The sequence below is a fragment of the Pelmatolapia mariae genome, linkage group LG22 (genome assembly GCF_036321145.2).
Source record: "Pelmatolapia mariae isolate MD_Pm_ZW linkage group LG22, Pm_UMD_F_2, whole genome shotgun sequence".
NCBI classification, from domain to species: Eukaryota; Metazoa; Chordata; class Actinopteri; order Cichliformes; family Cichlidae; genus Pelmatolapia; species Pelmatolapia mariae.
In genome coordinates, this window is record NC_086245.2 from 17848545 (window position 1) to 17859087 (window position 10543).

General features: G+C 41.7%; 3 protein-coding genes across 4 annotated transcripts; 2 read left to right on the forward strand and 1 right to left on the reverse strand.

Moving 5' to 3' along the window:
- Positions 1-5: 5 nt before the first annotated feature.
- Positions 6-4006, forward strand: lg22h6orf62 (linkage group 22 C6orf62 homolog). Its single transcript, XM_065470857.1, has 5 exons — positions 6-1636; positions 1730-1906; positions 1989-2114; positions 2418-2552; positions 2664-4006. The coding sequence occupies exons 1-5, from the start codon at positions 1508-1510 to the stop codon at positions 2787-2789; spliced, it is 693 nt and encodes a 230-aa protein (XP_065326929.1). The 5' UTR covers positions 6-1507; the 3' UTR covers positions 2790-4006.
- acot13 (acyl-CoA thioesterase 13) lies at positions 3765-6638 on the reverse strand. Its single transcript, XM_065470860.1, has 3 exons — positions 6463-6638; positions 6155-6339; positions 3765-4456 (listed from the first exon to the last, which is right to left on the reverse strand). The coding sequence occupies exons 1-3, from the start codon at positions 6544-6546 to the stop codon at positions 4297-4299; spliced, it is 429 nt and encodes a 142-aa protein (XP_065326932.1). The 5' UTR covers positions 6547-6638; the 3' UTR covers positions 3765-4296.
- A 29-nt stretch (positions 6639-6667) lies between these two features.
- tdp2b (tyrosyl-DNA phosphodiesterase 2b) lies at positions 6668-9708 on the forward strand. Of its 2 annotated transcripts, none has more exons than XM_065470856.1 (8): positions 6668-6686; positions 6960-7138; positions 7370-7494; positions 7581-7730; positions 7869-7960; positions 8758-8876; positions 8967-9137; positions 9224-9708. In XM_065470856.1, the coding sequence occupies exons 2-8, from the start codon at positions 6992-6994 to the stop codon at positions 9503-9505; spliced, it is 1086 nt and encodes a 361-aa protein (XP_065326928.1). In that variant the 5' UTR covers positions 6668-6686; positions 6960-6991; the 3' UTR covers positions 9506-9708. The 2 variants fall into 2 exon arrangements, with proteins under 2 accessions (XP_065326928.1, XP_065326927.1); XM_065470855.1 differs by having other exon boundaries at positions 6680-6700.
- Positions 9709-10543: the final 835 nt, after the last annotated feature.

Consider the following 10543-nt stretch of genomic DNA (forward strand, 5'->3'; position numbering starts at 1 on the left):
CACGTCATATCTTTGTAGTTGACTGTGCAGCCATTTTGGGGGAGGCTGTAGACCGTCTAGCTTGTATGTGCCATTATTAGCTACCTAAAAAAACACGCAAACAAAGAAACCAAACGGAAAAAACGTTGGACGACACGTCGTTAAATATGGGCCCGCCGGGAGACAGAAAACTCCACATGTCGACTGAAAGAACGGAGGACTTGAGCTGGATTGTCGATTTATCTTGACATGGCATGCGGCAGGGCGAGCCGGAGGTTGTGACGACTGAAGAAAAGGAGAGAAAGAAAACAAGCGCAGCAAACACCTCGAAACTTCAGACGTGGAAAGCGGGGGGTTGATTTCTTTTGTTTAGCTAACAATTATTTCGCCATTCAACTGCTGTCGTTGATTGGCTATAATTGATTCCCCTGGGCTGATTCTGTTTTTTTGTCGATGAAGTAGTTAACAAGGCACGACTGAAGCGCATTACATTTAGCGAAAATGGTGTAAACGGTTAGTGAGTGAAGCCCGCAGGTTTCTTAGACTCAAACAGCACTGGCAGTCACATTGAGCCGAGGAGGTGGGGGGAAATGTAAACGCGTTTAAAGATGACTGTACGCTAAGCTAGGTGATCACACATAGGCCTCAATTAAGCCAATCAGTCAGATGATAAGATGTAGCTATATCGCTGGCTCACTACTAGTTAGTGTCGGAAGTGAATGCCTAGATTAGCCTGCTAGCTCACCTTAGCTAGTGTGCTAAAAATACGCCCACATCATGACTATCGGCAGTGGCAGCAGCAACACAGGCTCTGGGCCAAATGAGTGGCAGTAAAAGTCACGGAAATGTCAAGTTACTTTCGCAGTAGTCTTCGATGTTACCCGGTGCCAATATCTCCTGGCATCTGTGTTTACCTGCCATCTTCGTCTGTATCCCCAGTCCGTCTATAACACGCACATAACAGTGTCTGCACGGAAGCAAAAAGACAGCCATGGATGAGGGACTTTGAAATGACCCAAACGATAGAATATTTGTCTGCTTGCTGTAGTCCACAATCTCAATTGCAGAAAACTAGCGATATGGGTTTTTGCAGCAGCGCTTTCTGCTGATTTCAGTACCATCTATAGGAGGGAAAAGTTGAGTCATTTGAGTTGCTGTTTTCATTTAAATCTCTGTTGTAATCCCTCCATGGCAGGTTGAAAAACGAAGCTCACGGTCCTTGAAAGTCATGTCTTAAAACATGGATTTCTGATCAAGCGTAAAGGAGATGTAGTCTTAGCTTGTCGACCATTCCCCCCCTCCTCAACACTGCCCTTTTTTTTAACAAAACAATCGAAATGACTTAGTTTTGTTTCAGATTTTTATGACCTTTTAAGTTCGTAGTTGGTATACTGAGGATTTAGCCTAGAGTTTTGATGCGTTGTTTCTGCAAAGGGTAGCCAGCTCCATCCTTTATTAAACAGAAAGTAGAGAGTGTAGCCAAAATATACTGCAGAAGAGGAGAAGACACTACCATCGAAATCCAACCATGGGGGACCCAACTTCACGCAGAAATCAAACACGAAATCGACTTCGAGCTCAACTTCGGAAGAAAAGGGAATCTTTGGCTGATCAGTTTGACTTCAAGATTTATATAGCCTTCGTTTTCAAAGAAAAGGTTTGCCAGCACTACAGATCCACTCATGTTTGTTCCTCATTGTACAACCAAAGCAATGCCTTAAAATATCCCCCCTCCCTTTTTTTATTACAGAAGAAGAAGTCAGCACTTTTTGAGGTAGCCGAAGTTGTGCCAGTGATGACCAACAACTATGAAGAAAATATCCTACGAGGTGTGCGCGATTCCAGCTACTCTCTCGAGAGTTCAATAGAGCTCCTGCAAAAAGACGTTGTGCAACTACACGCGCCCCGATACCAGTCAATGCGAAGGGTGAGACACAACACCATTTGAAAGGGGGAGTGTATGGAAAAGTAAACATTTTGCGTCATGTTAGCTGTCTTTTTTTTTACAGGATGTGATAGGCTGCACTCAGGAAATGGATTTTATCCTATGGCCACGCAACGATATTGAGAAGATCGTCTGTCTGCTGTTCTCCAGATGGAAGGGGGCCGATGATGAACCCTTTAGGCCTGTTCAGGTCCGTCCTTAGCACCTTAGGTTTGGTCAGAACTATAGAAAGTTATACATATCATCTTTGTGTACACTCTATATTTTTTAAATCACCTTCACAGTGTAGCCATTTTAAATAGTAAAAAGAAAGCATGTTATCAGCAAATTCAATTTTGCAGCCAGTTTCCCAGACATGTATGAAGTTCAGTCCTCAATTAACACGAAACACTGCGAGTTTGTAGCCTGAGACTAGGCTTAATCTGTGTCTGGGAAACTGAGACTTTACATAACAAAACTTTGTCCTTAGTTCTTAAGTCTGTCTTATTTACAGGCCAAGTTTGAATTTCATCATGGAGACTATGAGAAGCAGTGCTTGCATGCTTTGGGTCGTAAAGACAAGGCTGGAATGGTCATGAACAACCCAACTCAGTCTGTATTTCTCTTCATGGATAGACAGCACTTACAGGTACGTCGCATCACTGAAAATAAAATGTAACTTTCCTGAAAAGAAGAGGAAAAAACCCTGAAATGGTCTTGTTAACACACTTTATCACAAATGTTGTCCACATTCTTTCAGACTCCTAAAACCAAGGCCACAGTTTTCAAGTTGTGCAGCCTCTGCCTGTACTTGCCCCAGGACCAGCTGACCTGCTGGGGTGTGGGAGACATCGAGGATCACCTCCGCCCTTACATGCCTGACTAAGGCTTCTTGCTCCACCCAGCCACACGGAGGGGGAATGAAAAAGAAAAAAAAAAAAAAAGCCTTTCTCCCTTCCTCTTGCCTAAGCCTTCAGAAGCAAATTGATGTACTCATCTCCATCCTTTTTTCCCTTTAAGATGTGAACTTATGCTTGGATCTCCTTTTTTGTTTCTACTCGTTCTACCTTCCCTGACCTGAAGCTGATTGAGTTCCCATCCTTCATTTTTTTTTTTCTGCCTCATGCTCCCAGTGTGCCCCCACCCCTCTTCTCCCTACCATTTTTGGATTTATCCCTCACCTTTTTTTCCACTTCCTCCTCATTCCCTGCTTCTCACTCACCTATTTTTGTTCATTTGAACCTGCACGAACATTGATTTTGAGTGGTTGGTTGTTCTCTTGGAGCTGCACTGTCAACAGCACCGGTCATTGAAGGAACTCTTTATGTTGCATCAGAACAGGAACAAACAATACACAGGTCATCATGGTGGTTCTCACATGGACGCGCTTTATATCCTTGTTGTTATAAGAAATGATTGTTAAAGCTTGTAATGTCACGCAGGTGTCTAGAACAACTTTACGCAGTCTTGTGACCGAGGACAGGTGTGGAGAGGTGTTTAAACACCCGTGTAAGCAAAGAGATAACGAGATGAACAGTATCTGTCAAATCATATGGTGTAGGTATCGCTTCTTATAAACCGCCTTAGTTATTTTGCTGGACTTTCAAAGATGGTTTGGTGTCATTTGCTTTCCTCTGAAACATGCTAGGCAAGCCTTCGCTAAAACCTTGAGTGACTTGAAAGGTGTTTTACACACAAAGTTGGTTAGACGTTGAGGGTCATGTTCACTGTTCAAGCACTATTCCATTGAGCTACTGAAATGATGTTTTTATGTTTGTTTTATTGGGGATGTGGGTTGGTGAGTAACTGAAATGGCGACATTTATTGTTTAACATACCTAACAAAAGTTGCTGAAAGCTAATTCTGTTTTTATTTGACCTACTAAAAGTTAGATGATTTGCCACCATGCTCATCAAATTAAATTGGGTTTTGCAGGCTTGCTTGTCAAAGAATATTACGCACATATAATTTTGCTCCTTGTTGATTCAGTGTGTTCACTTTAAAAGGATGTAAGGCGTGTAACTTCTGGAGTTTTTTCTCTGTTGGTTCTCAAATCAATACTGCTGAGCATATCCCAATACAGTGCAAATTCTGAAAGCATCACTCTTTGTCCATTTGCTTTTATTGCATGCGCACGAATCATTGATACAGTCTTTCAATCACGAGGGGCTCTGATCATACAATAACCACTGGTGTCAATTTAACAGTTATTGGCAAATATTTAACAGCAGGAAATAAACATCAAGTAACCACCAGCATGTAGCACAAGCGTTGTGACACCCACCACTGAAGTACTGATTCCTGTTATTACAAACTTATTTACAGACAGAGAGAAGCTGTTTACATCTTCACTCTTGCTTTGACAGTACAGACAGATACAGAGTGGAGAAGCTTCAGCTGCTGCCAAGATGTTTGGTATGTCTTCCTTGTGCGATGATCTTCCCTGTAACCTTGTTGGTGAGGTCCACTGTGGCAAACGCCAGACTCCGTCCCTGTTTCAGAACCTGAGCGGTGATGAGAACGTCTTCTCCCATCTTGGCAGCGTTCATGTACCTATGAGACAGTGACAGCTTTTGTAGTTTATCGGGGAAATTATCAGCCAGATTAGGAAAGCCTGCAGGAGGTTAAGTTTAATCCTGTGAGGTGTAACTTAACCCTCAATGCGCTAAGCTGAGTATGTTATTTCTGACTTTCAACATTTATTCTTTAGTCTTGGCAATAAGTGAATAAAGCTACTTTCGGCTGCTCCCTGGGATCAAGCCAGGGACCATTTTCTTACTGGGCGATCCCCCCACACACACACACACGAATCTGCTATATACCAGTATATCCAGTATCCCTCAGAGGTGGAACATGTACACACATTCATAACTCAACTAGCAGTACAGGTACTTGCGTTTAAAAATACTGTGGTAAAAGTTGAAGTATTAACCTTCTTTACTCAAGTAAAAGTGAGAGGGCTCTGAGCTGTACTCAAATATAAACTTAAACAATATAATAAGTAGTTCTTTGAAGGACATTTCCACCAGCTTTTTTTGTACAATGCTGCCTGAACCTCATTATGGATATAGTTAAATAACTTTAAGGAAATACTAACTCGATCTCAACTTAAATTCTAATGACTACTCTGTTTTAACAGCAGTTATTTATTTAGAAGACAAGCAGAGAAAAACAGAATAAAAAAAGCATCTGTTATTACTGCTGTCTCTATAGCAGGAAAATAAGTGAAGTCAAGGATTAAAATTGCATTCAGCAGGTGTGGGACTCTTCAGTTCAGGTGTAGTGCCAGCATGGAGTAAAAAATATAATATAGAATATATATATATAGGACATAGTGTGCGATAAACTACAGACAAACAGTTTTTGCGTTTTCTGATATTTATTAAGCCTTTATAAACAGTGCATTTGAAATTGATCGGGGTGATGCCACTTAAAAAAGCATCACCCCCTTTATGCTTGCTCCTCTTCAGCAGTTCTAGCTAGATGCTGAAATACAGTGACCACAGCTTATTAAGCAAAAACACAGTTCTGAATGTCACCTTAACCCCCTGAGTATAGTGCTATAAATGATACGCAGGTAATTTTTTTTTTCCTTTTTCATCTTGTTGTGTGGAATAAGCCCAGCTGATGGATACACCAGTAGGACTGTCTTGTGTGTGTTATTATTCCTTTGATTTAGGTTCAAATTGGTTTGCTGTTTGAAGGTGCACAGCGATGAGAAATAAAAACTTAATGTGTTAAACATAAAGGAACAAGCCTGTTATATTTGTGTGAAAATGCTAAAACCATCTCAGTCTTGCTTCTCCAAACCACTCAACCTGACCTGTCCCTAGCCCTGGTCACTCCACAAACTGGTGTACCCCTGGTGCCTATCCTGAGCACAGATAAATGGAATAAAGATAGTAAAGTAATTTTGAACTAAGTGTTCACATTCACCCATTTATGAGGAAAACAAAAATAGTATAATGTACAAAAGACAGATAAAAGTAAAAATATGCTACAACCATGTCTGCAGCACAAACTGCAAAACATTAAAAAAACTTAAAGTTTTTGCATGAAAATAACCCTACACGAGCACAAGTCTGGTTGGTGGCTGGGTCCGTGGTGTAGGACCCTGTGAAGGTTCATTTTACATATTTCAATTGAACCTTGAACCCTGCCTGCTACTTTTTACAGGCAGATCTGCCTTATGCCAGAGTTTTGAGGCGTAAAACCTGTTCCCAGAAAAGCTTACAATAGTTATGGACTCACGTTATATTCATATCCACGCTGACCCCCGGTGCCCCCCTCTCACTGTACATGATAGCCATGGTGGAGACGACATCAACCAGTGTGGCTGTTAGCCCGCCGTGCAGCGTCCCTCCCCGGTTTGTGTGCTCTTCTTCTACCCGCATCTCACACACCACTTTACCGGGGCTGGCAGACAAAATGTCCACCTGAAGAAAACACAGAGTTGTTTTTATGTCAGCGCAACAATACAGACACGATCCGGCTTTTCTCTGCGCTTACAATATAGGCTGAAAACCAAAAACTAATTGGCGCAAACTGTCCATATTTACCTTGCTAAGTACCCTGTCGAAGCCTGGGCTATCCACCATAGCTCTCATTACATGTTTTAGGGAATTTAAAGTAAGCGAAGCCATTGTTAACGGCACGGTGTGTGTGTTTAACACCTTTTCATGCAGCCAATGTCAAACTTCTGTTTATCTTACACCGCCGGAAACTGTGGCGTGCCGCAAAACGGTCCGGGTGAAACTTTAACTGGCCAGCCACAGTAAAGAAGGTAAACAGCACCGCGTGCGTATAAAATTTTAATCTTAATAGTTTTTTCCAAGCCTTTTTTTAGTTAAATATTTTTATAATAAAAAAGTAGATTGTAATGGTATGGAGTCTTATGAAATGGTATATCAACCCTAAAAAGTCTTATTTAAAGCTTCAATTTATCCGAATTAGAAACTGTTTAGCAAGTTCACCCGGAAGTATTTCATGGGTACACCTTAGAGTACTTGCAGAGAGAAAAGATGGGCTAATGTTTGGTTTTAATTCTTTATTTCAGATGTACTTGTGCAAAACTGGTGTCTAATAAAGATGGCTTCTACCTCGGAGTCGGACACACCGTCAGTTTCTAACTTGGAGGAAAAAAGAAGCCGCCTCTGTGACGAGTTTGCAGCCATAGCGGGAACTGAAAGCGCCGTGGCTCAGTGCTACCTGGCTGAGAATGACTGGGAGATGGAGGTACATACACCAGCTGAGTGTAACTCTGGTGTTGTAGCCGAAGTCCAAATGGGCATTTTAACTGCATTCAGCACAGCTGCGAGTTATTTTACTGATTAAATGAGAGCCTGTAGCTAAAAACATTACATTGCTGCTGATGCTGGAATACGGATGTATATACAGCCACGGCATGATATTTTTTTATTTTTTAGCCCTGTGATAAGCAGCACATTCCTGTCTCTTTTCCTTCAGAGAGCCTTGAACTCATTCTTTGAGGCAGACATGGAGAGAGTGTTTGATGTTGAGGAGCTTCCAGAGAAAGACACCACCCCCAAAGCTAAGAGGCAGAAGGTTGAAGATGCCCCTGCTGCAAACTGGTGAGTCTGCTGTCTTTTCTGTGTATGGTGAAGTTTACTTATGACTCTGTGCATTTTAGCCAAACTTTCTGTGGAAACATTTGCAGCATAGATTTGACTGCAGACAGTCCTGCTACCACACGGAAACCTTCAGAAGAAGATGATGGTAAACTGTCCCTGATCACCTGGAACGTGGACGGACTTGATACGGACAACATTGCAGAGCGTGCCAGAGGCCTGTGTTCATATTTAGTTTTGTAAGCATGTGCTACACTTGTTGCACAGTTTTAGGCATCATTTGGAGGAAATTTTACATTTTGCTCAAAGTTCTGTATATTTATGTAAGTAAAGTAATTGTTTTTACTTTCATTGTTTGTTGTTTTTTTGTTTCATAGATACACTCCTGACGTGGTGTTCCTGCAGGAGCTCATTCCCCCTTATGTCCAGTATTTGAAGAAACGGGCTGTCAGCTACCTGATGATTGAAGGTACAGTATGTTAGATACAGTTAGGCAAAGCACTCGTGTGAACGATAAAATGGTCATTAATGGCTGAATGCAGTTGAACTGCTTTGGTTTCACTCAGTGTTGCATGACGAGAGACATTTGTAGATATTAGTGTCATCTGTGTTCTTCTTTCACTGCTTTTATAAATTCTGACTGTTGTACTAATAAGGGGATTATACTTCTGCGGGAACTGTAACAGGAAGCTCATTTTAAGCCCACGAGGTAACCGTCTGCATAACCTAACGTGGACCTCCAGAGAAATGTAATTACACATCGGGTCACTGACTTGATTGGCATGGAAGGTTGCAGTGTAGGAGTAAAAAGAGTGTCTCATGGTAATTTTAGGGCTTTTATTGACTTGTACAGTTAAGATATTTTAGAGTCTTCAGCACCACTTATTAAAACATTCAAGTCAGAGTGTATATGTTTATTTGAGTCTGTAAGCATACTTTTGACTCTGTGTGGATTAGAGAAAATCTCAAATCAATTCAGACTTTCAATTTTTTTTTTTCAGTCATTAAAGATGTATGCTTTACAATGATTGCACACTGGAAATAGGACAGTTCAAAGAAGTCATTAAAAGCCCCCAAATTACCATGACATTGATACACACAATGACTAAATGTAAACTGACCACAACCGTTAAGTATCCGTGTACACATACAGTTTGCACATGATATTGATACTTGTGTGTATCAGGATACCTTGACTAAAGATTTGATGTGAAGGGGAACCAAAGCTTAAAAGTCTCCATCTTCCTCTTGACTTGTGTTGACCAGGTGGTGAGGAAGGTTACTTCACAGGGATGTTGCTGAAAAAGTCACGAGTCAAATTTGTGGAGAGTGAGATAGTAGCTTATCCCACCACTCAGATGATGAGGAACCTGCTTGTTGCTCAGGTGTGTGCAAAATCATCTCTGATATTTTCTTCATGTGCATAAGTTCTGCGGAACGGGATACTTAGGACCATTTTCCTTTCCAAAAATCAGGTGATCGTCAACAGCCAGAAGCTCTGCCTGATGACATCCCACTTTGAGAGTTGTAAGGGACATGCTGCAGAGCGGATGAAACAGCTGCATGTGGTGATGCAGAGGATGTCAGAGGCACCTGATGATGTCACCGTTGTGTTTGGGGGAGACACAAACCTGAGGGACGCGGAGGTCAGACGCTGCTCCTTCCACTCAGATAAAGCCAGTAAACTTGTAACAAGTAATCACAGTAATTCTTTTCTCTGGACCCGTCTTAGGTGACCAAGGTGGGCCTGCCTGCAACTGTCTGTGATGTGTGGGAGCGACTGGGCAAGCAGGAGCACTGCCGCTATACGTGGGATACTAAAGCCAACAACAACAAAACTGTTCCGTATGTCAGTCGCTGTCGCTTTGACAGAATCTACTTCCGCTCGGCTACCAAGGATGGAGTCCCTCGTCTGGCCCCTGATCACATGGCCTTGGTGGGGCTGGAGAAGCTGGACTGTGGCCGCTACACTAGTGATCACTGGGGAATCTACTGCACCTTCTCAGCTGAGTAGAACTACACAAAGCAACCAAAAACATGAGAGTTAAGCATTTTATTTTAGATCAGCTGCTCTTTAAATTACTGTAACGCTATGCAGGAAGATGTTCTTATTGCCTGTAAACGATTCACCTTAATTTAATCAGTTTTATCCTCTAATGTGTGTCTGCTTAGGTGTTTTATGTGGTTAAAATGACAAATTAAAATATGAAAAGTACCAATAAATTACAATGTCTTTGTTTTATTATACACTTGCACTGATGGGGGGAAAGTCCATTAGCAGAAGTCTGACAGCTCTTCAGCTTTTAACCTTGTTACATGATCTTCCTCGGTGGATGGAGTTGGGACTGAAAAACACCACACACAGCATGAGAAACACTACTGGGATGTTACTCTGTATGTAATACAAGCATCAGACCACTAGAGAGCAGTACACAGTTGAATAGCAACTGTTCAAACTGTGACTTACAGTACTGAAAGTAGTGTTATGGGAAGTCTTAACTTTTAAGCACTACACACATATGACTGAAGCTGTTGATCCACTGTTTTAACAGCTACATGCAGTACTATCCATCCACTCTCTTCTGCTTATCGAATTCAGGGCTGGAGCCTATCCCAGCTATTATAGGGCAAGACGCGGGGTACACCTTAGACGTGGTAAAAAGTGATTTTGTGTTTATTATGTATGTCTTTACTTACATCGGTAAATAGGCCACTTAATAATGTTGTTTGTGGCTCAAGATGACCTGATATCATTCATATATATCACATATTATAGACCAACAAGTCATTTACAGCAGTTTAAATACGGACATTCACTTTTTGGCAAACACCAGTGTTTCAGGTTAACTGGTTATACTTGTTGAAATATTCCACTCTGCCTGTTCCAGATGTTGCATCCGCAGATTTGTCATTTTCACTGACTGGTCATCTCTGTCGGCCAGTGTGCTGTTTAGTCCAGCTGTTTGCTCCTGACTGAACTGTGACTATCACCAGTTTACATGGGTGTGTTTCCTGAATCAGTTGACGGAGCGAACATACGGAAGTAAACTCA

Coding starts and splice junctions, on each gene's coding strand:
- lg22h6orf62 (XM_065470857.1), top strand. CDS start 1,508: ATGGGGGACCCAACTTCACGCAGAAATCAAACACGAAATCGACTTCGA. Junction 2,115..2,417: donor AACCCTTTAGGCCTGTTCAG/GTCCGTCCTTAG, acceptor TCTTATTTACAG/GCCAAGTTTGAATTTCATCA. Junction 2,553..2,663: donor TGGATAGACAGCACTTACAG/GTACGTCGCATC, acceptor ACATTCTTTCAG/ACTCCTAAAACCAAGGCCAC.
- acot13 (XM_065470860.1), bottom strand. CDS start 6,546: ATGGCTTCGCTTACTTTAAATTCCCTAAAACATGTAATGAGAGCTATG. Junction 6,340..6,462: donor TCGACAGGGTACTTAGCAAG/GTAAATATGGAC, acceptor TGTTTTCTTCAG/GTGGACATTTTGTCTGCCAG. Junction 4,457..6,154: donor AGCGTGGATATGAATATAAC/GTGAGTCCATAA, acceptor ACTGTCTCATAG/GTACATGAACGCTGCCAAGA.
- tdp2b (XM_065470856.1), top strand. CDS start 6,992: ATGGCTTCTACCTCGGAGTCGGACACACCGTCAGTTTCTAACTTGGAG. Junction 7,139..7,369: donor AGAATGACTGGGAGATGGAG/GTACATACACCA, acceptor CTTTTCCTTCAG/AGAGCCTTGAACTCATTCTT. Junction 7,495..7,580: donor GATGCCCCTGCTGCAAACTG/GTGAGTCTGCTG, acceptor AAACATTTGCAG/CATAGATTTGACTGCAGACA.